Raw genomic sequence first — 25,380 nt, 5'->3', positions numbered from 1 at the left:
TTCAGAAAGACACCAAACGGGACCCGAAAGGCGGGACAAAGCGCGACCAATAGAAACAGGAAGTGGAGAAGATTTCGCCACATCCGGTACTGCCTGTGGCGCCTGCGCTCTGTGCTGGGGAGGCTAGTGACGTCCAGGGGAGTCCAAGATGGCGGCCTTGGGCTGATTCTGCTGCCGGTGAGGGGCCCGGGGCCGGCGGGGCGGGGTCCAGCGGGTGGGTGCGGGGGAGGCTCGGGGCCGCGGAGCTTCGGCCGCTTCCACATCTCTGCTGTCTGTCTTCTGCAGGTGACGGAAGCGTCGCCTTCGCCTGCCTGACGTGCCTCGGGAGAGCCTGCGCCGCTCCTCGCCGCCGCGGCCATGTCTGGGCCCGGCAACAAACGCGCCGCCGGCGATGGGGGCTCGGGGCCCCCAGAGAAGAAGCTGAGTCGCGAGGAGAAGACCACAACCACGCTTATAGAGCCCATTCGTCTTGGGGGCATCTCTTCCACGGTTCGTGGGCTCCTGTTTCAGGCCTCACAACTTGCCAGAACTCCCATCTCTGTTCTCCGTCCACGTCGTCCAGAACCTTACTCCCAGTTCCCCAGGTTTAGCAAGATCCACTTTTCAGAAACTCTGTTGAAAGAAACCGAGGACACGACGTCTGCCTTCCCTTTACAGATAGGAAAACAGGTTCCCAGAGGGCGTGTGACTTGTCAAAGACTTCAGAGTTAGGAAGAGGCAGAAGCAGAACGTGACCCTCCTCACAACTGAGACGCTTTCTCTGTGGGTGTCTGAGCCTCTTTAAATCCTGTTAGCAGTTAGTCTGGGGATACTCCCCTCTCCCACCCATTCCATTTTGCTTTTCTTTGTCTCTTGCTGTGATTGGGTTCTTGGTTCCTGCTTGACCATCTCCTCGGCCCCTTTGTTTCCTTGGTAGGAGGAGATGGACTTGAAGGTTTTGCAGTTCAAGAATAAGAAACTGGCAGAGCGGTTGGAACAGAGACAGGCTTGTGAAGATGAACTCCGAGAACGAATTGAGAAGTTGGAGAAGCGGCAGGCCACAGATGATGCCACACTCCTCATTGTCAATCGCTACTGGGCCCAGGTGGATGCCCTTCTACTTTCCAAGACCTGGCCTTGATCCAGCTGCCAATCCTCAGACTCCTCTGCTAGGAAAGGAGTATCATGCTGGGAAGCACCTGAGGGATTCATAACATTTTTGGTGCTTTCTCCCTTCAGCTGGATGAAACTGTGGAAGCCCTTCTCCGACACCATGAGAACCAGGGGGACCTGTCTTCAGGGACAGAGGCGCCTGGGACCCAGGAGGGGCCAACACGTGATGAGACCCCTCTCACAGAGCCAGGGACATCGGAGCTGAGGGGTAGGGCCAGAGCCCTGGGATCTGGGAAGCTTAATTAAGTTCTGGGGAAGGTCCTGGAGAGGAGGGGACTTTGACATTAGGCTACTGAATTCTCTGCCTACACACACATACACACACACACACACAAATTGATTTCATATCTGGTCAGCAAAGGGCAGTGGGTAAGAACACACGTTTTGGAATCTGAGTGACATGGTTAAGAGTGCAATTCATGTTTTGATACTCAGTTCAAAAAAGTATTAAACGTTGACTGTGTAGTTGACGTTGTTGTAGATTTGGAGGAGACAAACAAAATAAAAAAGAAATACTTACTGCCCCAACCATTAGGGAGAAAGTGATTATAAACCAAAAGAAAAAAGTATAGGGGTCTCTGAATGGGAATTAGTGTGTGTGCACATAGTTTAGCTTGGGAAGGCAGAGAAGACCTTCCCTGAGGAAGTGATTTGGTAGTTCTCTGGCTTTGAGGAAATTACCTCACTGAACTGTAGTTATTTCACTTTTAAGACGGGGATAACATAGTATTACAGGTGTTGGTTATGTTGACTCAGTGAGCCATAGAGAGTTGAAGGAGGCGATCTGAAACTTGATACAGAGTGGTGGTAACTGTTACCATTATCCTCATGAGGGTCTGTCCGTCCCTCCCAGAGCCCCTGCCAATGCAGCTGCGGCCACCTCTCAGTGAGCCAGCCTTGGCTTTTGTGGTGGCCCTGGGTGCGAGCAGTAGTGAGGAGGTGGAGCTGCAGCTGCAGGGCCGCATGGAATTCTCCAAGGCAGCTGTGTCCCGTGTCGTGGAGGCCTCCGACCGCCTACAGCGCCAGGTGGAGGAACTCTGTCAGCGAGTATACAGCCGAGGTTAGTTCTTTGTGCCCCCACCCCAGAGGTGTCCAACTCCATTTGCATCTTTATGGTATCCCCTCCTCAGTGCTTCTGGCCCAGAGGCAGCCACAGTTCCGCAAGGAATAAATCAGCCATGTTCTCAGGGGAAGGGTTAGGCTTGATGGTGGCTCTCGTTTTGATTCCTGGAGTTGAGCTCTAGAGAGATGGGTGGGAGGAGTTGTTGGTGCTGGGGGAGCCTCCCCCTTGTGGCTGGAGACCTCTTGGGAGCATTGTGCACAAATCTTGGCGGCAGTTGCTGATCCACGAGTCATAGCAGCAAGTGCCCAGGCTTTGCAGGCAGACTGACTTCTCCCAGCCTTAGTTCTGTCAGTCCAGCCTGGGCGTTCTGAGCAGATGGCTCTCCTCTCTGAGCTGGTTTCCTCCTTTGTGCAGTGGGGACAAAGACTCCTGGCTTTGTCATGAGAAAATGGCAAGACAGCTGGTGGATCACACTGGGCACATAGCAGACTCCAGAATGAGTTAGTACTTTGACCCATTGCCCTGGACTTGGCTCTTACCCGAGCCCTGCCTTCCCAGGGGACAGTGAGCCCCCCAGTGAGGCGGCTCGGGCACGCACCCGGGAGCTGGGCCGTGAGAACCGACGACTACAGGACTTGGCCACCCAGCTACAGGAGAAGCACCACCGCATCTCGTTGGAGGTGGGAGTTGGGCTTTTAGGGTGGGATTAGAACCAGGGCAGGGTTTGGATTAGATGGGCACCCGAGGATCTCAGGGAGCCGGGTCTCTTATCTAAGCACCTATCCCCTTCCTTGTCCCCAGTACTCTGAGCTCCAGGATAAAGTGACATCTGCAGAGACCAAAGTGCTGGAGATGGAGACGACAGTAGAAGACCTGCAGTGGGACATTGAGAAGTTGCGGAAGCGTGAGCAAAAGCTCAATAAGCACCTAGCGGAGGCCTTGGAGCAGGTAGGGTCAGACACTGGGTCAGATGGAGCCAGAGCAGGGTACTTGGGGCCCTCGCTTCTCTCCTCCACACCCGTCTGTTCCTCTGTCTTCTCTCCACAGCTCAACTCTGGCTACTATGTATCTGGGAGCTCCTCAGGCTTTCATGGGGGCCAGATCACACTCAGCATGCAGAAGGTGAGCAGCAGCATTCTTCTTAGTCCCTCCCACAACCTTTTCTCTACCCTACCCTTGAACGTCCCCTCAGAATTAAGGACAGACGTCCAACTGTGGTCTCGGAGGTCTTTCCTCGTTACTCACAGTGCTCTTTATTTTATTGTTTCATATGTGTATTCAGTAAATAATTGCTGAACACTAAGTGCCAGGTACTGTATAGGAAGCAGGCATTTTGGAGAACGAAACAGGAATTAAACCTTTCATGGAGCTTAAGTTCTAGTTTGGGTAACTGACAATTAGGTAAGGTCGTACGTTAGCTGGTTAAAAGTACCACTTAGAAAAGAGATGTTGGGGTATGTTGGAGTCAACTGGCATTCTCAGTTGTGTAGCTGAGAAAGGGCCTTGCTGCCGCTGTCTCATTCCTTGTCCTGCTTTTGCTCTCTCAATTCTTGGTCGTTGCACACTTTTTTGGTGCTGCAGGGTCACTGGGCCCTGTCTCCCCTTGCTCAGCTTGCTCTTCAGGTCTTCCAGGAAGGCTTCCCTGACCCCCTGTCAGTTACAAGCCTTGCTTCCCAGCACTGATCAGACAGTACTGAGTTTTCTCCTACTTGCCTGGGAGCCCTTAGGAAAGGGCCTGGGTCCGGCTTGTCCCTGGGCCTTCAGAATACATCACTGCTCTGCAGAGGGGAGCGTGGGTAGGGCATATGGTGGGGCTATGAGGGAAGCATGCATCCTGGCCTGGCTCTTCCCACTCCACAGTTTGAGATGCTGAATGCGGAGTTGGAGGAAAACCAGGAATTGGCCAATAGCCGCATGGCAGAGCTGGAGAAGCTGCAGGCCGAACTTCAGGGGGCTGTGCGGACCAATGAGCGCCTCAAGGTGAGCTGTGTTTGGGGCTGGGAGGGCCTGAGCCTACACGGTAGGAGCTGGCTCTGAAACCTTTTGCTGATTGCCATTGGACATCCCTACCCCTAGGTAGCCCTGCGGAGCCTTCCTGAGGAGGTGGTACGGGAGACAGGGGAATACCGAATGCTGCAGGCGCAGTTCTCACTGCTCTACAATGAGTCTCTGCAAGTGAAGACCCAGCTGGACGAGGCCCGTGGGCTGCTGCTGGCCACCAAGAATTCCCACCTGAGGCACATTGAGCACATGGAGGTATGCCCTTGGAACAGGGGCTGGGGACAGGGGTAAAGACCAGACCCTTAGGGTCAGGTTGTTCCTGGGTTAAGGGTGTCAGAGGCCCTATGTGCCTGCCAGAGGTCCCTTGGGAGTAAATCCTTCCTGAGCTGCTGAGGCCTGAGGTAGGGGGGGCTTGCCGGTAGCTAAGGGGTTGTGTGGGTCCTTAATGCCTCAACCCACAGAGTGATGAGCTGGGGCTGCAGAAGAAGCTGCGCACAGAGGTTATCCAGCTGGAGGATACGCTGGCCCAGGTACGCAAGGAGTACGAGATGCTGCGCATCGAGTTTGAACAGAACCTGGCGGCCAACGAGCAGGCGGGTATGTGGTGAGGACAGGGTTGAGGTGGGGCCTTATCTGGGATTGCTGGCCCCTGGTGTGGCCAGATGCTTATCCAGATGTAGGAGATTAAGTCCTTTCTTCTCTCAGAGCCTCGTCTCTCTGTGGAAAATGGGGACCACACCACCTGGCTCAAAGGCGCAGTGAGGCTTACAGCCAGATGAGGTGGCTCATGGAGCAGACTCAGCCAGAATGGGAGCTGTCACCCTCATCCATGCTTCTCTGGCCTTATGGTGCCTCTCTGAGATACTAATTCATTTTTCACAGATTTATTGAACATTTTCTATGATCCAGGCTCAGTTCTAGGCTTTGGGATGATACCAGTGAACAAAACACGACTAATCCCTGTTGTGGAGCAGTGTTATAGTGAGGGAAGACAGACAACAAAGGAGGAAAAAATTAACGTGTGTATTAGGTTGTGACAAATATACCAAGAAAAATAAAGCAGGGAGGGAAGACAGGAAGTATTATGAGAAATGCCAGGGAAATGTAACTAAGAAGATGATATTTGTTTAGAAAGTTAAAAGAAGTGGACTAACTTACTTTTGTGAATTTACAGTTAGTTATGTGTTCCTTCGAGAGGAAATTTGGAAATATTTTAAAAATCTGTATTAGCAGAAATAACACACATAGGCAGTGTCAAGTTATGTTCAGGTGAATTCTCTTCATTTATTTGATGAGATCACACACTCTACATAAGGCTTCAGTTGTTATCTTCTTTGTAATGAGAGTGATGGCTCTGGTACTGCCTCTTCCCCCGCTGAGGGGCTGGGCCCCTAACCCAGGGACCAACCAGTCCAGCCTTGGTTTCCTGTCCTCTTCCAGGGCCCATCAACCGGGAGATGCGCCACCTGATCAGCAGCCTCCAAAACCACAACCACCAGCTAAAGGGGGATGCTCAGCGATACAAGCGGAAGCTGCGGGAAGTGCAGGCTGAGATTGCCAAGGTGAGGAGGGGGCTGCTTGGGGAAAGCTGCGGCTAGACCCCAGTGAGCACGTCTCACCTCAGCCCTGTTCTGTCTCTGCTTTGCAGCTCCGGGCCCAGGCCAGTGGCTCTACCCACTCCATCCCCACCCTGGGCCACCCAGAGGACTCTGGCCTGAGTGCCCCAGCTGCAGGGAAAGAAGAGGGTGGGCCAGGCCCTGTTGGTGCCCCTGACGCCAGAAAGGAGATGGCTTCAATGCCTGGCGCTGCCATTACTACCTCCTTGGTGAAGAAGGAAGACCTGGTCCCTTCTGAGGAAGAGGCCCAGGCCCTGACCCCCGGGGCCCAGGGCCCCTCCTCCCGGGGCCGAGAACCTGAGGCCAAACCCAAGCGGGAGCTTCGGGAGCGGGAAGGGCCTGGGCTGGGACCCCCATCTGTAGCCTCAGCTCTCTCAAGGACTGATCGGGAGAAAGTCAAGGTGGAGGAGGCCAAGAGGAAGGAGTCAGAGCTCCTCAAAGGTCTACGAGCAGAGCTCAAGTGAGGCCCTATTCCTTTCTCCTTCCCACCCCTGCCAAGTGGCCTCCAACCCTACTCACCAAGCCTTCCTCCTGTGCCTCCCCCAGGAAGGCCCAGGAAAGTCAGAAGGAGATGAAACTGCTGCTGGACATGTATAAGTCTGCACCCAAGGAGCAGCGGGATAAGGTGCAGCTCATGGCAGCGGAACGCAAGGCAAAGGCTGAGGTGAGGGCAGGCAGGGCCTATGGGGTGTGCAGAGAGGCTGCCCAGGGGGGTTGTAACCAGAGCAGAGCCCTAGGTCAGCAGGAAGCAGTGACAAGAGAGCTCCCTCCTTCTGGTGGTTATAGGTCGATGAGCTACGGAGCCGTATCCGGGAATTAGAGGAGAGGGATCGGAGGGAGAGCAAGAAGATCGCGGATGAGGATGCCCTGCGGCGCATTCGTCAGGCAGAGGAGCAGATAGAACACCTGCAACGCAAGTTGGGTGCCACCAAGCAGGTGCAACCCCGTTCTGGTCCCCTTGCTTCTGAATGTTGAAATTCCCTTAACCTCCTGTTCTAGCACATGGCCTGGGTCCATTCTGTGATTCTTTGCTCAGCCACGTTTTCCTGTGGTTTCCCCACTGTCGTCCATCTACTACATTCCGTCTTGTCCCTGCCCACTTGCTGCAGGAGGAGGAGGCTCTGCTCTCAGAGATGGATGTGACAGGCCAGGCTTTTGAGGACATGCAGGAACAGAATGGGCGGCTGCTACAGCAGTTGCGGGAAAAGGACGATGCCAACTTTAAGCTGATGTCAGAGCGGATCAAGGCCAACCAGATTCATAAGCTACTGCGGGAGGAGAAGGATGAGCTGGGCGAGCAGGTTCTTGGCCTCAAGTCCCAGGTATGGCTGCCCTGGGCTTGTTAGGGTGGAGCTGGAGAGGCAGGGGCTCCCTAGCACTGAGTCCCCACCCCTGTCCTCAGGTGGATGCCCAGCTGCTGACCGTGCAGAAGCTGGAGGAAAAAGAGCGGGCCTTGCAGGGCAGCCTCGGGGGTGTGGAGAAGGAGCTGACACTGCGCAGCCAGGCCCTGGAGCTCAACAAGAGGAAGGTGAGGCCAGACCTATGGGAGGGGACAGTAACCTGGGATGCTGGCTCACAGCCTCACTTTGTGACTCTGCCTAGAGAACTTGAAGCAGATGACCTGGGCCAAAGTCTGGCTCTGCTTCATCTCACAGCCCAGCTCATGTCTCAGACACTTACTGTGTTCCAGACTGTGTGCTGGAGGACTTTCCATGCTTGGTCACATTTCAGTCTGAAAATAATCCTACAACAGTTTTTGTTGTTACCTTTCATAAGTGAGAAGACTGAGGCTCAGGGAGGTAGTTGACTTGCTCAAGAGTGGAACTGGAATTTGGGCCCGGGTCTCCTTGGCTCCACAGCCCCACGTCCTGACCACTGCATTGGTTAGCTGTGAAATGGGCATGGTGGTCTCTGTCGTGTAGTTGTATTAAACCTAAGAAATGTTTAGCTTGTGGTAGTTGTTCTTCTTCTGAGGGTAACAGAGTTAGGAATGACCTGTGGCACCCTCTTGGTGACGTCACTCCTCTAGCTTATGGTAAAGGCTTAAGATTAACATTGACTTTCATCTTTTTTTCCCTCCTGGAGTTTTTTTCTTCTCCATTTGGCTCATTCATTTAAGCAGTATTAGTCATACCCTTGCTACATACCAGGACCTGCACTGAGTGCTGGGGAGATCACGGGAACAAGAACGCCCTGCTGGAAGTAGGAACTTCCAGTTTTGAGGGGCAGATAGCAAGCCAATAATCCCACAGATAAAGTAACATTATTACAGCTCATAGCATGTCTTTTTTGGCGGGGGAGGGCCACGCTGCACAGCTTGCGGGCCATGGCAGTGAAAGCCTGGAATCCTAACTACTAGGCCACCAGGGAACTCACAGTATGTCTTATGAAGGAAATAGAGGTGGATGAAAGAAAAATAGAACAGCCTGTCTCAGGAGGTGACATTTGAGCTGAGGCCTCAGGGGGTTGCAGGAAAAAAATACGTGTGTTGAGGGAGTTGAGGGGAGCAGAGAGAGGAGCCCGGTGAAGCCTCAAAGACAGGAGAGAGCGTTATGCAGGTGAGGAACTGAGAGTGTTGGGAATGAGGTAGACTAGTAGGAGGTGAGGGTTCAGAGGTCGGGAGCCAGAACCAGTTCCAGTGAAGATACTGGACTTATCCCGAGAGCAGGAATCACTGGATGGTTGACACAAGCATCTGCGGGCCATGGCTCCACATGCCTGACTCCCCAGGCTCAGGCAAACGGTGCCCCTCCTCCCCGTTCCACCCACCTCAGGCTGTGGAAGCAGCTCAGCTGGCCGAGGACCTGAAGGTGCAGCTGGAGCACGTGCAGACACGGCTGCGAGAGATCCAGCCTTGCCTGGCAGAGAGCCGGGCTGCCCGTGAGAAAGAGAGCTTCAACCTCAAGAGGGCTCAGGTGTGTGGCGGGCAGGGGGTGGGGGCGGGGTGGGGGCAGGAGGTTCAGATTGAGGACCCTTGCACTCAGCCTAGCCCCTCTCCTGCCCCAGGAGGACATCTCACGGCTGCGGCGCAAGCTGGAGAAGCAGAGGAAGGTGGAGGTTTACGCAGATGCCGATGAAATCCTCCAGGAGGAGATCAAGGAGTACAAGGTGGGGCCTTGGGGCTGGGTTGTGCTCCAGGAATCTTAGATGACCTAGGAATCTTAGATGGGGGGTTGGTGAGAACTCTGGTGGGTAGTCTGGGGAACCCAGAAATAAGGTAGGATGGCAAAACCTGGGCAGAACCCGTTGTGGAGAATCAGATAACTATCAAGTATGGTACACATACTATGTGCCAGGCAGAGTGCCTGGCTAGGTGTGAGAGGGCTAGGCACTAGACCTGGTCTTAGATCTCTTGAAAGTGACAGTCTGTTGGAGGAGGCAGCCAAGGAATTCTCCCATCTGAGTGATGAGCAGTGTGATGGCAGAGGCCAGAGGGGCTGTGGGAAATCAGGGGAGCCCCTTAACAGCCCTGGTGGTCAGCAGGCTTCCTGGAAGGAATATCATCCAAAGGAAAACTGAAGAGTGAGTCAGGGTTGGCCGTGATGAATGGGGATGAAAGGGTTCCAGCAGAGGGAAAGGCAGAGGTGGAGGCCCTTGGCTGAGAGAGGCGTGCTGGAGGACAGAGCTGGACAGTCGTAGTTGGAGGACAGAACATGGGTTTTGTGGTGAGTGACAAGCCTGGTGGGGGTTGGGCAGTGTTAGATCCTGAAGGGTTTGTAAACCAGGTTGAGCTGCTTGGCGTATCCTGTAGTCAGTGTGGAGAGAGCGACATCTCAAGGATGTTGAGGATGAGGTGCCTGTGGGACTTCTTGGGAGGCTGTCTGGGAAGGCACTCAAAGCAAAAGGGCTGGTCTGGAGGACAGGAGTTTGTGGGGGATTGTCAGCAGAGGCAAAGGTAGAAGACACATATAACTGTGGTCACCCAGGGAGGGTCTGTGGCATGACACGGAACAGGGGTCACTCCCCCTGAGGAGCCTGGAAGCTTAAATGATGGACAGAGGAAGAGAAGCCTCTAGCTTAGGAGGAAGGAGAGCGATCTAGAGGGAATTGATTGGGGAAGAGTTTCAGGGAGGCAGGGGTGAGCTCAGAACTGCCAAGAAGGCAAATGAAGCAAGTGTTGAGAGATGCCTCTTGGATTTGGCAGTCTTGGCGGGAGTTCTTGGGCAGAGGTGGAGGTGGAGGTCGGATCACCTGGACCCTCACCTACTGGAGTGAGGAAAGGGTGGAGAGTGAGTCAGTAAATAGACAACCTGTTGAAGCAGTTTGGCCTTGAAGGGGCAGAGGCAGCTCGAGGCAGCTCGAGGCAGCCATGAGGGAGCAGGGAAGGGTTTTTGGAGAAGCAGCAGACTTTGCAGCCTGTCACATGCTGATGGGTAGGGTTCTGAGAGCTAGGGAAGAGGTGATGCTTGTGGGGAGTTGCTGAGGTGGCGGCTGGGCTAGGATTTCAGGCAGGGCAGAGGATGAATGTTGGGAATGCTGAGTTGAGGGAATTTCCTGTCTGGAGTTGGAAGTGAGACCTGGTGGCAGGTGGGAAGTTTCAAGATAGGAGAGTAGATTTGTAAAACCTCCTTAGAGAGAAATGAATCCCGGGACCCACAGCAGGATCTCTGGGCAGCACTAGGGATGGGCCCAGTTGAGGGTTGAGAACAGCAGATTTCTAGTGGCACTGCCATGCCCAGCTGTGACTTACCAGGTGCAGGTGGAGAGAAGGTAGACAGTCGGCTTAAGCCAGGATTGGGGTTTTGCCAGAGAAGGCCAGAGGGGCAAGAGATGAAGCCCCAGGGCAGAGGAGCTCAGGTTGGAGCCTGTGGGTCATTGACCTTTAGAGGGGACATGTGACCACTGGCCATCACCACCCAGGTTAGAGTCTAGACTGTGCTACTTTCTAGTTTTGAAACCTGGGCTTTTGAGCCTCAGTTTCCTCATCTGGAGAGTGCTTATCCCTACCTCCTAGGGCTATGGTGAGAGTTAGGTGCAGTCTGCTCTGTGGTGCCTTAGTCTGGACCACCTCTTGCTATCAGCTTGGGATCCGGGCCCTGTCAGGATTGTTCCTGATCTGATGCCTTTGCCCTGCCCAGGCGCGGTTGACCTGCCCCTGCTGTAACACCCGCAAGAAGGATGCAGTCCTCACCAAGTGCTTCCACGTTTTCTGCTTCGAGTGTGTACGGGGCCGCTATGAGGCCCGCCAGAGGAAGTGCCCCAAGTGCAACGCAGCCTTTGGTGCCCATGACTTCCACCGTGTCTACATCAGCTGAACCCATAACTCAGGGGACTTTGGAACACCCATGGACCCTGGGGGCTGTGCCTCCAGTCCCTCCCCACCCTACACCCAGTGGCCCCCACCCTCCATTCTGGACCCTGTGGGCCCAGCCCCTCCCCATGTAGTTGGTTTTGGGGGCCCCAGTGCATGCTAGTGGGAGTGGGATTAACCAAGCTCAGTTTCACCTTTTCCCCAAGGTCAGAACTACAGCCTAGGGGGCACTTGCCCTGCACGAAAGGTCTGCTGTGAGAGGCCTGAGGGGCCCAGAGCACTCAACGGAACTTCCTGGGACCTGGCCCTAAACTTTCTCCAACTGACTCCACGGGCCCATCCCAGCCCTAAAGGGGAAATTCCCCAGGCTGTGACTTCCCACACAAGTGGAAGTTCACTACCTGCTTACACACCCACAAGTAAGGAGCAGGGGTGGGTCAGATCCCAGCTCCTTGCTCTGAGACTGGGCTCTGGGGCCCAGGGAGTTTCTTTACCCTCTGCTCCCCAGACCTGGGCAGACCTTCCCTCCTGTGGAGTTCCTTGGGCTCTTTGGTCTGGTCTTATACTAAGAGCACCTCCTTGGTTGGGGCACTGTCTTCTTCTGGGAAGCTGTCTAAGGTTGCTGCAGTCACCTTGCACTCATCTTGGGAGTGCTGAACTAAGATCATCAGTTTCTATTCTAATCAGACCCCTCCCAATCTCTACTTCACTCCCAGGCCCCACTTAAACCCACCTGATGCTTCCCAGGGCTCCGCTGGGTCCCCAGCCCTGACCCTGCTTTCATCCTGGTGGCCTTAACTTTAGTGGAGGCAGAACTTCCAGGGGGAAAGGGACAGATGTAGCCTGCTGGGCCAACTTCCAATCATTCCAGGTAGAAGAGCTTCATCTAACACCCTGTGACTGAGCCTATACCCACGATGCTTCCTGTGCTGCCTGCCCAAGCAAACACTATGGGCTGTGAAGGTAGTATGCAGGGACCTGGAAGGTGGAGCTGCTGAGAGGTGCAAGGCTCCACTCGGACCCACAGCCCCTGCTCTAGAGATGTCTTGTATAGGCTGTTAATTGTTTTGAATAAACGTCCAACCCTCAGCCTATAGTCCGAGTAGCCAGGCTTCCTGACCTAAATGTGGTTCTGGATTTTGGCTGTTACACTTGTTCCCGGCGCTGCCCTGGCTGGCATGTGAACCTGGAGGGCCTGCACAGATGAGACCCCACTCCTGCCCACCCCCAACACCTGGTTATACTGTCGTCCGTCATCCCAAACTGGGCCGGTGGGAGGGGCGCGTCTGCAGGGAGAAAGCGTCTTGGTCAGCACTCTGTCGCCAGCCGGCCCCTCCTGTTCCCGTGGGAAAGGCTGACACACCCTGGATCTCTGCAGCTCTGCCGGCCCGGTCCGTGCGGGCTCGCCACAGCCCGCGCAGTCATTGGCGGCAGGGATGCTGGGAGCCCCGAAGTGCATCCTGGGAAGTGTAGTTCCGTATTGGCACCTGTAGGCAAGATTCTCGAAGGGGAGAGCCGGGTCCCTGGTTGTGCTGGCCAGAGGCGGGCCTGGGCCCAGTCTGTGGGCCGTCTCTCCCCAATGGCTTCACCCGCCCTTCCCCGTCGGACGGCCAGCCAGGACGCCTCAGCGGGTGACTTATTTCATTGCGACCTGCACTGGCCACTGGCCTTGTTCTCGGGAACCGTGTGTCCAGCGGCGCCTGTGGGTTCAGTGTGCTGTCGGGTCCGCGGCCGGAGCCTTCACCGAGGCTGCACTGGGGCTCGCGCTTGGGCCGGTGTTGACCGGGCTTGGTGCCGGAGCTGGAGCTGGAACTGGAGCCATGGCGGCGGGAGCGGCAGCCGACGTGTCAGCAGTCACGCCCTTGCGCGACGCTGCGGCTTTATCAGAGGTCGCACCTTCGCTGGGGCTCGCGGCCTTGTCCGCCTTCGGGCTGCACCTGGCGCCCAAGGTTTCGGCGGGGCCGCAGCGGTTGGACCAGGTCGGACCGGAGACGGAGACGCGGGCTACAGTGACTTCCGGCGCAGGGCTGGCGGCAGAGGATGCGCTCGCCGAGGCGCGAGCCGTGGCGGGAGATGGCATCGGGCCGTCGAGGAAGTGTCCGTGGCCCCTGGCAGTGGTGGCCAGGGTGGGAAAAAACGCAGCATATTGCATCATAGAGATGCCGCCTGGCTCTGAGAGGATCGCTGCGCCCTGGAGCGGGTCGGAGTCAGCCAATCTTCTGTGAGCACTACCCTCTTTCCCGGGAGTCATCTCCACGTGGGCTCCTTAATAAATGCAAGTGACTGCAACACCTTCCCAAATATCTCTCCTGGGCTAGTCTCCATATCCAGAAGGGCTAAAATCTCTGAGTCCCCATGCTTAATAAAGTCGGCACCAAACCACTTTCTCAAGCTCCAGACCAAGGGAGTGGAATAAAAATCCCAGAATTTGTGGGAGGAGCAAGCACTGATGCTGCAGGAAGAACAGAGTAAACTCACCATAAACGTTGGTTTGCAATGAGCCTGCCCGGTGCTGGGGGGATCTGCCTTAGGGGCTGGTCAGGCCCTTCCACTCAGGATGTTTGATCCCTTACAACCCCCAGTAACCTCAGTGGCGGTGTGATACCCTGGGCCCTTGAGATGGGCAAGCCAAAGCTCCTCCTGAATCTTGACCTTGGCTGGCCTCTGGGGGTAAGCAGATGTTTGGCCTCGGTGGCAAAGTTACGTGTTTTAGCCAGAATTAAGGCTACTGTCTGTGATTGGCCACAGGGTCCAGGAGAGCATTTGACATTAACCACTCTCTTTAAAACTTCCCTTGGGCCCTGTGGTGCTACACTCTCCTGCTTTTCCTCATACTTTTTATGTTCTCATGGTCCTCCTCCTCTACCTATAAGCTAGACCCTCTCCTTTCTACTCTACTGCTCTCCCTGGGTGTGTTTATCCAGGACCATGGCTACAGCTAGGCTGCTAAGGCCCAACTCCTCCAACCCAGTTGTCTTTCCTGAGCTCCAGACCTGGTAAATCACCATCATTCGTGGCCAGGGTTGGGGGAGGGGGATAAGATCATGTCACTCTCCTTAACACCCAGCCCCCCACACCGCCCGCCAATGGTGCCCTTATTCCCAAGTTACTCAAACAGGATGCTCTACACTCCAGGCTCTGCTCTCTCCCTTTTCTCAATTCCCACTCCACTATGCTCTAAGCCTACACCTAACTGTTATGCACCCTCTATCCCCCACCACACCCCTGGCTTCTACACTTACTATTTCCTGTTCCTGCAGCCCTCAACCTTCAGGTCACTTCCTCTGCCAGTTTCCTGACCTTCTGCTGTGGCAGGTACCACGTCTGGATCCACAGCCCCTTCTGCTAAGTATGAACCAGTGTGCTCCAGTGTCTGTTCTTCCCCTGTAGTCCCCTCACTTTGCTGAGGATCCTCCTGTGCTGAGGCACCTCAGTGTCCCCAGGGAATATAGAATAGCCTTCATTACTCGCTTCTACATGAAACGCAATTCCCTCCTCTCTTTCCCCCTTCCCCACCGCCCCCTCCCCTTGCTTTCCAGATGGAAAAGGGGAAGGAGAGACAATTGAGTCTGCCTTGGGAGTCTGGGTCAGAGAAGCACAGGGAAGGTGGGGAGACAGCTTCCTGGCTGGGGCAGGGCCCCCCGGCAGACTGGGGCAGAGGCAGGCAACGGGTCAGAGCAAGTATTGACCTCAAGCAGCCACTCAGGGGCCATGGCCAGGTCTAGGCTCAGGAGATAGCGCTGAGGCAAGCCTGCAAGGCGGATTCAGCGGAGCAACCCCTGCCTGGCCCAGATAGTGTGGAGCCCAGGCCAGGCCCAGGCAGGCCCAGCGGTGGGGGAGGAGAGGCTTGGTTGGGTGCAGAGCTTGCTCCTGGCCATTCTGGTTTCCCTCACCACCTTGCAGTAGATCTTAGGCAAATGGCTGCCTCCTGTTAGCCTCAGCCTCTCCACACATTGGGGGCTCATGGGCTACATCCTGAGAGTGAGATGACGAGCCAGGTCTCCACCCACCTCTCCCCGGGGTCTAGGAGGCTCTGGTCCAGAGGAAGAGCTGGGCCAGGTCCAGGACCCAGGCGAACCACGGGAGGTGGCTGCCGGCTTCTGGAACTAGAATCTTAGGCACTTTGCCTTGTGGCCATCTGGGGAGGGTGTGGGTGTTGGGGCCCGAGAGGCCTCCCTGGGGCAGCACAGCTGGACCCGAGTCAGCCAGTGCCAGAGTCACCAGGCTGCCATCCAGAAGTCGGCATGTCGTGCTGCTTGGCTCTGCCACCTTCTCAACACATTTCTCCCCCTGTCTCCCAAGGGGGCAGATTTTAAAACTCCATAAACCCTCAGGCTCCCACCAGCAAGCTCTGGATGGGGATTTTAGGCCTCTGGGAAGAGGGTTGCAAGGGCGGCCTGGGGTTGGGCTGAGCTTTTGAGGTTACACATGGAAGCTGCCCTGGGAGAGGACGGGCTCTCTCCGCCGGCTCTAGGCTTGAAAGAGAAGACAGAAAACACCTGGGAAATCTTATTCCCTTTATTCTCTTCAACTAATCAACATGACCACCAGTGACACAACACTGTTATTGACACACAACACTCAAAAGTGGGGCCTCTCTTCACTCCAGGGGGACAAGTCAGGTGAGTGGGGCTTCCCTCACGGGGGCAAAGGAGTCGGGGCTGCTCACCTGAGGGGCGGGTGCCATGGAACCCACCTCTTGGTTGTGATGGTTTCGAGTTGCCCCACCATTCAGGATTCATGCCCATGCTCCCTTGTGACCTCCATATCCATAGCAGTTTCAAGTTTCAGCCTAAGCTCAGATCAGTTTCTACTCTCCCCTCTGCTTTCACCAATGACGCTGTGACCCTGTGTCGCACTCCTCCACGAGGGCACTTCTTAAGAGTCAGGCTTGCGTGGAGTTGAACGAGAGGGTTTGGCTACACTCTGCCTTCCAGACCCAGTTCTGGTGGGAAAGTGCCACGACCCCTGGGCCTTGGCCTGAGCTGGTCAGAGGGACTCTGGACACTGCCACCTCCCCCAGCCTGTTCCCTGCTTAGTTCCTCCCAAGATGTAGCTTGCTCTGGGAGGAAAGTACCCAGCTAAAAGAGTTTGGGGAGGTGGGCAACAGAGAACAGGTCACACCCCAAAGGTCTCTGACTCTGCCCCTTTTCTTGCTATGAAACCCCAGACCCCAACTAATTGTGTCCACATCATCCATTCAGTACCGGAGCCAAGACCCCTGACCCTCACCCTACAACATGCGAGCATCCTACTACGTATGCTACACCCTAGTCCTCAATTGGCCTTCAGTCGGCCTTTGACCACACTGACCATCTTCCCCTGGACTGACCCTGGAGCCCCAAGGGCTCTCCAGGACCCTTCTGGAGACAGATTCCTCAGACCTGTTTCTGAGAGGATCTGCTTCTAGCTTTACAAGGGGTTTGTCTCTACAACTGAAGTTTCTTTCTTGCTGCCATCTTACAGGGAAAAAAACCTGCTTGGAGAATCGTCTCCTCTTCCTCAGTCTCAGAGGGACACCGTCTTGGTCCATGCTGTCAGTAGAGGCAGGCAGCCTTCTTCTCCCCTCTCGGTGGTACTCTCTGACCTGGCACTTGGGTGGGGTGGGGCTTTATGCAGGTGTTAACAAGGGTCTCCCCGTAGTCATCCAAGGCCTGCCTTTTCCTTCTCCCCAGCAGGCCTCCCTTTTTCCTCCTACAGCGTTCTAGATTTCGATCTTTGAATTTGAGGGTCATCCCTTTGGGAACAGGATAGACGAAGGGTGAAGGACTTTCACCTTTTGAACTTTTAGGTAGTGGAATCAGAGGCCTCTTCCACAGGTTTGTAGGAAGCTGGGTCACCCTCTCCAGGGATGTGACTCCTCACCTGGCATCTCAGTCCTCTTACTTCAGGACCACAGTGCGTTACTGGGGCCAGCTTGGGGTCAGTGGGCACTTCCTTTGAACCCAGCACTGGACGGAGTCCTCTCCTTCTTTAAGGGTATCCAGGGTTAGGGGATGGGGTTCTCGTTATGGATGTTTCAAGAGTTTTCTCTCTTCAACCATTTTAGAAGAAAACCGTCTTGTTTCCCCTGCCACACACTCGCAGTCATGTGAGCGGGTTTGGCTGGGTTAATGAAAGTATGTCACTGTGTGTGGTGTGTGAGGACTGGAGACAAGCCTGGCCAGGGGGTGTGTTTCTCATCCTTCCATTTCCCTCTGAAGGTTTCTGGCTAAGGAGGAGAGGAGCCAAGTGGGTGGAATCTGTCCCTTTGCAAGCCCACAGTCGGGCTGGGTTGTTAACAACCTCAGAGGGCTCCAGGTACCAGGGTGAGGTGGCCAGGTGGTCGGGTCTCCATATACTCTTCAGAGACCCACAGTCCAGTCTGTGGGGTGTTTGGACACCCATCACAGTGTGCAGGCTGGCTTGTCCTGCCAGCAGCCTTGCTAACAGCTCAGATGAAAGAGTGAGGTTTAAAATCAGGTTGCTGGCTAATGAAAGCTCTCTATTCTGTCAACTTGCTGTCCCTCGTTGCCACAGAGAGCCCACACATAGCTCTCTTGACTTGGAGAAGAGAAGTCTGGGGAGCATTTAACCACACACAGGCCTTGAGTCTCTGAAGGGCTTTATTCTTTGGAGGTCGACTAGCAGCGGTTCTCCCTCTCCGACTGAGGACAGAATTTGAGGAAACGGGCTGCCACGCAGCAGCAGGACTGGTGGCAGTTAGATTTCAGGAGAAGCCTCCTGACAGTGAGACCTGAGAACGTAGCAGGAGGGACCCTCCATCCCTGGAGGCCTCTGAGAGTAGATGTCCCCAGCTGGGCTGGGGAGAGGGGAGTCCTGCCTGCTTTGGGGGTGGGGGGAACCCTGATGGCCTGAGCTGGGATCTGCTTGTACTTGCAGTTTAACAAGCTCCTGGAGACAGGGAAGACTGGGCAGCCTGGAGTTTGTTGGGTTCCATCGGAACAGTTTCTCCACCTTGGTCTGCTTTCCTCAAAGCACTCTAACAAACCCCCTACTCTTCCTCCCTAATTTTTCTGGTCTCCTTATACTTAAAGCTTTTATGCACCCCAAACTTCAGCCTTTAAAAAGGCTGGATATTTTTTTCTTCCCCATTTTTGGGTTCTTTCTGATTAGGAATTCCATGGGCCTCTTCCTTTCACACACACAATCATCTAAGACTGCCCTCGTACCCCAAGGAGCCCCCAGTGTCCTGAGCTACACCTTCTCTTCCTAGTTCCTGGGTCATTTCTCCTCTGTGGATCTGAGGGCTCCTCATCACTTATTTTTCTCCTCTGTTTTCTTCCTTTTCTGGTTCCACCCCATTCCCGCGCTCCTCCCCAGACGAGCAGTTTCCTCAGTGTAATTGTCCACGGCTCTGGGAGAGAGGTTCCCTCCCATACTCCAAGGGGAGAGAATGCTGTGGAGCAAGTTCATGGGAGGTTCTTCTACACCTTCTAAGGGTCACTCCTCCCAAGTCAACGCCATTGTCATATTCCCTGCACTTCCTTGACCCTATAGTTTCACAAGGATTTCAATACAGTTTTATAGGGTTGTCTAGAGACATATTGGGACCTCTTCCTACAATTAATAGGGCTTTTATCCACTATGGTTTATAGGGTTTTTCTGCTACAGACTTAAAGGGCTTTTTTTTTCCTACGTATTTATAGGGTTTCTAACCCAACAGTTTTTCTCTACTGCCTTATAAGTGGTTCCCACCAACAATTTTAAAGGGTTTCTCATCACTGATGTAAAAGCACTATTTTTACCCACCATTCTTTATCCTCTGCCTCTCTACAATCTGATAGAGTTTTCCTCCTTTCCCCACATAATTTTTGGGGAGATCCAGTGTTCCTCTCAGGAGAGAGAGGCCCCTGGTCTCCAGACCCATTTCACAGGGTGACCCCTGGGTGGCAGCTCCTATGGAGGAGGAGGGCTGCGACTTCTGTGAAGCCGTCTCCACACTCGGGGCACAAATAGGGCTTTTCTTCCAAAAGGGTTTTGGGGCTTCCGCCTTCCCCATGGCTGCTGCTCTCTGTGGGGACAGGGGCTTCCTCCTCACTTTCCTGGTTTGTGGACAGGGTGCCTGGCTCTGGGAGGGGGTCCTCAGGTTTGGGGGACTTTTCTTGGCTATGGGTCTCCTGGTGCCGGATGAGGGCTAGGCGATCGAGGAAGGAGGCCCCACAATCTGAGCAGCTGTAGGGTCTGGCCCCCAGCGGGCTCCTGAGGTGCTCCAGGAGGACCGAAGAGCTCTTCCCCAGCTCCGGACTCTTCTGGGGTTTCCCGCCGGCGTGGACTTTCTGGTGCAGCAGCAGCTCGGAGCTGAGGCCAAAGCTTTTTTTGCATTCGGGGCATTTAAAGGGCTTTCCACTTAGGAAGGGACTGGGCCCTGCCCCTTCCCCTAGGCCAATCCTATAATCAGGAAAGAGAAAGGGCTTTTCGTTGCCGTGGGTGAGCTGATGCTGGAGGAGCACAGCGCGATCCAGAAAGCTTTCTCCACAGTGGGAACAGATATAGGACTTGGAGGACAGCAGACCCAGCCTTTGGCTGAAGCTCTCCTGCCCATCAGGCATTTTAAAGGGCTGTCCTGGGGGGTCAGCTCTGCCCTCCGCAGCACCTGGATAGGAATTTCCTCCAAAAGGGAGCCTGGGGGGTCGAAACTGAGGCGGCTTGGGGGCGGGGTGTGCAGGGAGGCCATCTGAATTTTTGTAGGGGTTTTCTCCAATATGGATCCTCTGATGCTGCATGAAAATGCCCTCGTCATTGAACCCCTTTCCGCAGACGAGACACTTGTGTGGTTTGGCTCCGGGGGGTGGGGTCAGCAGGGCAGGGTCCCCGAGCCCCAGGAGGCTGTCGCCCTGAGCCCTTCGGGCGGGGGTCTTGCCCCTTTCATGGATCACCCGATGCTGCTCCAGCTCGTGCGCCTCCAAGAAGGCCTTCCCGCAGTCGGAGCACACGAAGAGGTTCTCATCCATGTGGGTGCGCACGTGCGTAATGAGGTTCGAGCTCTGGCTGAAGCTCTTGCCGCACTCGGGGCACTTGTAGGGCTTCTCGCCCGTGTGCGTGCGCCGGTGCTGGATGAGGTGGGAGCTGCGGATGAAGCTCTTGCCGCAATCGGAGCACTTGTAGGGCTTCTCGCCGGTGTGGATGCGCTGGTGGCGGATGAGGGTGGAGCTCATGATGAAGCTCTTGCCGCAGTCGGCACAGATGTAGGGCCGCTCGCCGCGGTGGATGCGCTGGTGATTGATGAGGTTGGAGCTGACGCTGAAGCTCTTGCCGCACTCGGGGCACTTGTAGGGCCGCTCGCCCGTGTGCGTGCGCTGGTGCCGCAGCAGCGTGGCGCTCAGCGTGAAGGTCTTGCCGCACACCGGGCACTTGAACGGGTCCTCGCGCAGGTGAGTCCGCTGGTGCTTGATGAGGGTGGAGCTGTGGCCGAAGCTCTTGCCGCACTCCAGGCACTCGTAGGGCTTCTCTCCGGTGTGTGTGCGCTGGTGCTGGGTCAGCTCCGAGCTCTGGATGAAGCTCTTGCCGCACTCGGTGCAGCGGTACGGCTTCTCGCCGGCGTGGATCTTCTGGTGCTTGAGGAGGTTGTGGTTCTGGCCGAAGCGCTTGCCGCACTCGGGGCACTTGTAGGGCTTCTCGCCCGTGTGGGTGGCCTGGTGCTGGATGAGGTCCGAGCTGCGGTAGAAAGCCCGCCGGCACTCGCCGCACTTGTACGGCTTCTCGCCCGTGTGAGAGCGCTGGTGCTTGATGAGGTTGGTGCTCTGGGTGAAGGCTTTCTCGCACTCGGTGCACTTGTAGGGCTTCTCGCCCGTGTGCGTGCGCTGGTGCTGCACCAGGTTGGAGCTCCAGCTGAAGCACTTGCCGCAGTCGGGGCACTTGTAGGGCTTCTCGCCCGTGTGCGTGCGCTGGTGCTGCACCAGGTGTGAGCTCTGCGTGAAGCTCTTGCCGCACTCGGAGCAGGTGTTGGGCCGCTCGCCTGTGTGGATGCGCTGGTGCCGCAGCAGCTTGGACCACTGGCTGAAGCTCTTGCCGCACTCGTTGCAGATGTAGGGCTTCTCGGCCCCAGAAGGGCGGCCTTGCACCAGCTCCCGCAGGCTGGGCTCGTTGGCCGGGACCACCGGGGGGCTGTTCCAGGTGGTCAGAGTCCCCCACTGCCAACTGGCCTCACAGGCCTTGGTCCAGTCAGACGGAGTCGGGACTACCTCGGGGGTGGGGGGGTCCAGAGGGGTCTGGTGGTCTGAGGGGTTGGAGTGACCCAGCGGGGCCGGGGGGTCCTGGGGGACTGAGGGATCCTGGGAGGGTGTCTCCAGGGGCATCTCTGGTGGGTCCTTGAATTCTGGACTCTGAGTTGGATCTCCCAAGATGACCTCCTCCCCAGAACTTTCCTGCTGAGGGCTCTCCTCTTCGTTCCCACTGTCGGCACCTACAGAGAGAAAGGGAGTCTCCAGCCCCCATTTCCTTTCAGAACACGGGCCGAGCGTCACTTCCCTCCCCTGGGTTTCCCCCAGAGTCTGCGCCCCTCCCTGAACTGGGGCCACTGTCTTGTCAGGACCGCAGTCCCTTCTTGTGTCCCTCACCTCGATGAGCATCGTCGGGGCTCAGCTCAGGACCCTGCAGATCAGGGCCCCACAGCGCTGCCTCGGGCTCCATCCCAGAACTCAGGACTGCCCAGTGCTCCAGGGACCCTGGGGAGGGGAGGGGAGAGAGCACACCATGGGAGCTGACCTCCCGCCTTCCTTTACTCCCCCAGCCCCACTTCCCCACCTGGCCACCCTCCAGCCCCTATTTCTCCTGATCTGAACTGCAGTCTCCTACCTCCCCATTTTTCTGGGCATCAGTTCTCACCGCACCCACCGCCCCCCCACCGCCCCCGCAGGCCAGATTCCTGCTCCAGATCTTCAGATCACAACTAAGCAAGTAGGTGAATTTAAGAGTGTAATTAAAAGCTCATCAGTCATAACCCTTTGAACCCAGACTGGGGGCTGGGGAGGTATTATCTGACACCCACAGGGGAAGCAGGCTCTCACCCTACCCCTCTGATGCCCAGAGGCTGGGAAACCTGTTATTTTGCTAATCAGAGGAAGTTCATTAAAGACTCTAATTTTCCTCCTTAATGGGGCTGCTAATTGGGACCAATAAACTTTCCTTATGAGCCCCATAGACAATCAAGACTGCCTGGAACACTTAAAGAGTTAAAAAAAGAAAGTAACCACCCTGATTTCCCTGAGGGGACAGGGCCCTCCAAAAGACTGGGGCACTTTCCCGTTATCCAAGCACAGAAAGAAGGTCGAAGCTCGGGCCAGAGGTAGGGAGAGGGGGCAGTTTAAAGCCATCGGGGGCTTCTGCAGGAACTACCTTGAGAGGGAATTGGAAAGGAAAAGAGAGACGGGATGAGTGTGTGGAGACCACCTGGCAGCTGACAGCTAGCTGACACAGTGCCTGCTGTGCTGTCCTCATTGTCTCACCCGATCCTCCCCACAGTCCTGTGAGGAGACCCAGGAATCAGGTTGTCCATTTTCCAGATGAGGAAATCAATGCCCAGGGAGATTTCTCCAGGGTCACAGGCTGGGAAGTGGCAGAGCTAAGACCAGATATGCCAGGCTCTGTGTCTGGCTTGTCGCAGCCTCTAAGAGAGGGAAATGACCTTGAAAGTCATGTGAAACTCATAAACGTGGGCAGCTGGGGAAAGAAGCTCAGACAGAGCCTGCTGGCCATGGGAACGGGATGGAGAAATTCCTGGGATCAAGAGGTTTCCCTGGCAGTAAAAGGAGGGGTTGGATCCTGACAATCTGTAGCTGTGAACTCGAAACAGAGTACTGCCCCACTGAAGCCTTCCACTACCACTCCCATCCTGGTACCCCTTCTTCTAATCCATCTTTTGTTACTGCTGTTTCCCATCCCTAACACGTAATAAGTGCTCAGTAAATTTTGAATGAACGGAAGATGAATGAATGAGATGCCCCTTGCTCCTAGAAAACCTGTTTGGTCCAATGCCTTTAAAGGGGATGGCAGCAGAGGAGCAGGAGTTCAGAGTAAAACATAGGCAGCTGTCACTTCAGAGACAGTGATATGATTCCATGATGAGGGAACAGGGCCACAGGAGCTAAGTGCTAGGAGGAGAACTCCCCACAAAGTTTAGACCCTTAAGAGAGACCCTGGGGAGGGCCTGGGCTTTGAGTGGCCATGTGGGATGACCACTGTGTGTATGAGGGCGGTGGTGCAAGGACTTGTGAGAAGGCAGCAGCGTGGTGACCAAAGTGAAGCAGGAGCTAGCTGAAGCCTGCCAAACAGCAGTAGGAGAGACAGGACTTAGATGTTAGGAAGTAAATGAATTTCTTCATCTCCGCAGCTCCTTAGGCTATGAGAATCCCCCACCCCCATCTGTAAGTGTCTTTGGGAAGGTGGAAGCAGGGACTTCTGCCAAGCTGGGGGCTGCCTGACTATGTTGAAGAGGCCTGCTGTGTTTGCTGAGGACAGGTAAGAATTTATGTACCATGATCGTCTCTCGAGAAATTCAAACTCAGCGGTCCAGGGTAGAAGGGAAGGGGTTAATGACAAGGCCGACATCGAGTATGAAAGTGGGGAGACCGAGGGAGGCAAGAAGTGCTTGTGCCTGCAGCGGCCTCGACCTCAGGCCAGCCCCACTGCGGAGGGAGGGAGGGAAGGAGAGGAGGAGGCTGCCTCACAGAGAGGTGTGGAGAGCGGCCCAGGGTGACCCTGACATGGAGGCAGCCGCGGGAATACAGCCACCCTGGCCCAGGCCCCCCGACGCCCACACCAGCCCGGACCCTGGACTTCTGCTCCAGCCGGTCCCCACGACCCTCCTTCCGGCTCCCAACCCCGAGCCTGGCATCCTCCCCTCCCCCGCCCGGGGCACCCAGGATTCCCGGCTCTCCCGCGGCGCCCCGGCCCCCGGCCCGCCAGGCCGAATTCCCTCTTCCCAGAATGCTCACGCCCTCCCCTCCCCCACAGCCAGACCCTCGCGCTCTTCCCAGAATCCTCGGCCCTCACGGCCCCTTCCCGGCCCCCACCCCTAACCCGGGCGGCCCGGGAGCGGGGGAGGGGGCTCAGTCCCGCGCCCGGCCCCTGCCTCTCGCGCCCCATTGTTCCCCGGCGGCCGTCCCGGGCCCTCCGGGCCAACCCCCCGGGAACCCAGGCGCCCCCAACTCACGGCTCTGGGGTCTGGGAAAGGCCGGAAGGCAGAATCCAGCCCCAGGGGACTTAACCCCTTGAATGCCCTGCCTCGGGGGGCGGGCTAGATGCCGAGGACTCTGGGGTCCTTCTCAAGGGGTGATCCCAGGCTGAGGACCCGGGGACCAGTTCAGGGTGACTGGGACGGAGCAGGAAGTGACCCCAGCTTCCCGGGCCCCTCTAGCCTGGAGTCAGAGCATCAGCTCTATGGGATTTAACCCTTTGCCTCCCACAGCCTGGGAGAAAAAGAGGACGGGGAAGCAGGGAGGTGGCTGAGACGACGCCCCTCTCTCCGTCTCCAGTGGAAGACAGTTCTCGGGGGAACCCAGATACCAGTGAGGGGCTCCGGATTTCTGGCCACCCTCCATTTCACAGGGGCTCCGCCTGCCGCTCCCAGAAAGCCCTATCTCAGATTTGTTGGCTGCTGGTCTCCGGGGCCTGCCTTTGTTGGGACTCAGACCCAGGCATGGGTCCTGGATGCCTGGATTGTGGGGTGGGAGCCAGGGCTAGCAGGACAGACCTGGAGACGGAACATCCTACAGACCAAAAATGGCTTAGGTGAAATAAGAAGTCACAGCAACAAGCATTTGGGCTGAGGGGACCAGCGCAGCCAGGAGAGATTTGTGGCAGCCTGTGTCCCTAGCCCCAGCCTCACTGGGACGTGTGTGCTGGCCCCTCTTCCCCAGTTAGCTCCCTTCAGAGGAGGAAACTGAGGCCCCGTGGTGGCAGGAGGGAGGAGGGCAAGAACGTTTCCCAGTAGCTCCAGTGGCACCCAGCTCAGAGCAAGAGAGAAACCCTGGTGGCCTCAAGTCCAGGTTTTCTAGGCCCCCAATTTTTATAGCCTTTTTCTCTTTTCCTCCTCACCACAATCAATGATTATCCCCATTTTACAGGAGAGGAAACTAAGGTGTGAGAAGGGAGGGAACGTGCTTAAGACCATGCCATTATTTCAGTTTAACACATTGGTATATGGAAGCCTGTTATTTCTGGGCACTGTGGGGAACATAACGGCAGGGAGACCTCAGAGCTGAACAAAAATTGGGCTCTCTACCCTCAAGAACTCAAGGGGTTTGATTGTGTGTGTTTGTGTGTGTGTGTGATAAACACAAAGGAATTACAAATCA

At 55.9% G+C, this 25,380-nt stretch overlaps 2 protein-coding genes across 6 annotated transcripts; one reads left to right on the top strand and one right to left on the bottom strand.

The window, feature by feature from the left end:
- Positions 1-21: 21 nt before the first annotated feature.
- RNF40 (ring finger protein 40) lies at positions 22-12,179 on the top strand. The gene is made up of 20 exons (XM_007186426.2): positions 22-177; positions 286-489; positions 917-1,084; positions 1,219-1,360; positions 2,006-2,212; positions 2,774-2,895; positions 3,017-3,163; positions 3,263-3,337; positions 4,076-4,195; positions 4,292-4,471; positions 4,678-4,813; positions 5,657-5,778; positions 5,865-6,292; positions 6,379-6,496; positions 6,619-6,768; positions 6,942-7,154; positions 7,235-7,360; positions 8,607-8,747; positions 8,839-8,940; positions 10,911-12,179. Exons 2-20 carry the CDS (start codon positions 358-360, stop codon positions 11,085-11,087), a joined length of 3,006 nt encoding a protein of 1,001 aa, XP_007186488.2. The 5' UTR covers positions 22-177; positions 286-357; the 3' UTR covers positions 11,088-12,179.
- Positions 12,180-15,587: 3,408 nt separating this feature from the next.
- Positions 15,588-24,407, bottom strand: ZNF629 (zinc finger protein 629). Of its 5 annotated transcripts, none has more exons than XM_057529448.1 (3): positions 24,237-24,407; positions 21,643-22,420; positions 15,588-21,507 (listed from the first exon to the last, which is right to left on the bottom strand). In XM_057529448.1, the coding sequence occupies exons 2-3, from the start codon at positions 21,652-21,654 to the stop codon at positions 18,955-18,957; spliced, it is 2,565 nt and encodes an 854-aa protein (XP_057385431.1). In that variant the 5' UTR covers positions 21,655-22,420; positions 24,237-24,407; the 3' UTR covers positions 15,588-18,954. The 5 variants fall into 5 exon arrangements, with proteins under 5 accessions (XP_057385431.1, XP_057385429.1, XP_057385430.1 ...); XM_057529446.1 differs by having other exon boundaries at positions 15,588-21,488; XM_057529447.1 differs by having other exon boundaries at positions 21,643-21,750.
- Positions 24,408-25,380: the final 973 nt, after the last annotated feature.

This window comes from Balaenoptera acutorostrata, chromosome 15 (genome assembly GCF_949987535.1).
Source record: "Balaenoptera acutorostrata chromosome 15, mBalAcu1.1, whole genome shotgun sequence".
Taxonomy (NCBI): domain Eukaryota; kingdom Metazoa; phylum Chordata; class Mammalia; order Artiodactyla; family Balaenopteridae; genus Balaenoptera; species Balaenoptera acutorostrata.
The sequence above is the reverse complement of the archived record's forward strand: the minus strand, read 5'-3'. Positions and strand labels throughout refer to the sequence as shown.

What these genes read in the sequence shown, in the direction of transcription:
- ZNF629 (XM_057529446.1), bottom strand. Translation starts at nt 21,715, where the DNA reads ATGGAGCCCGAGGCAGCGCTGTGGGGCCCTGATCTGCAGGGTCCTGAG. An exon ending in CCCCGACGATGCTCATCGAG is followed by an intron (nt 21,489 to 21,642) that starts GTGAGGGACACA and finishes TTCTCTCTGTAG; the next exon opens with GTGCCGACAGTGGGAACGAA.
- RNF40 (XM_007186426.2), top strand. Translation starts at nt 358, where the DNA reads ATGTCTGGGCCCGGCAACAAACGCGCCGCCGGCGATGGGGGCTCGGGG. An exon ending in TGCAGGCTGAGATTGCCAAG is followed by an intron (nt 5,779 to 5,864) that starts GTGAGGAGGGGG and finishes TCTGCTTTGCAG; the next exon opens with CTCCGGGCCCAGGCCAGTGG. An exon ending in AGTTGGGTGCCACCAAGCAG is followed by an intron (nt 6,769 to 6,941) that starts GTGCAACCCCGT and finishes CACTTGCTGCAG; the next exon opens with GAGGAGGAGGCTCTGCTCTC.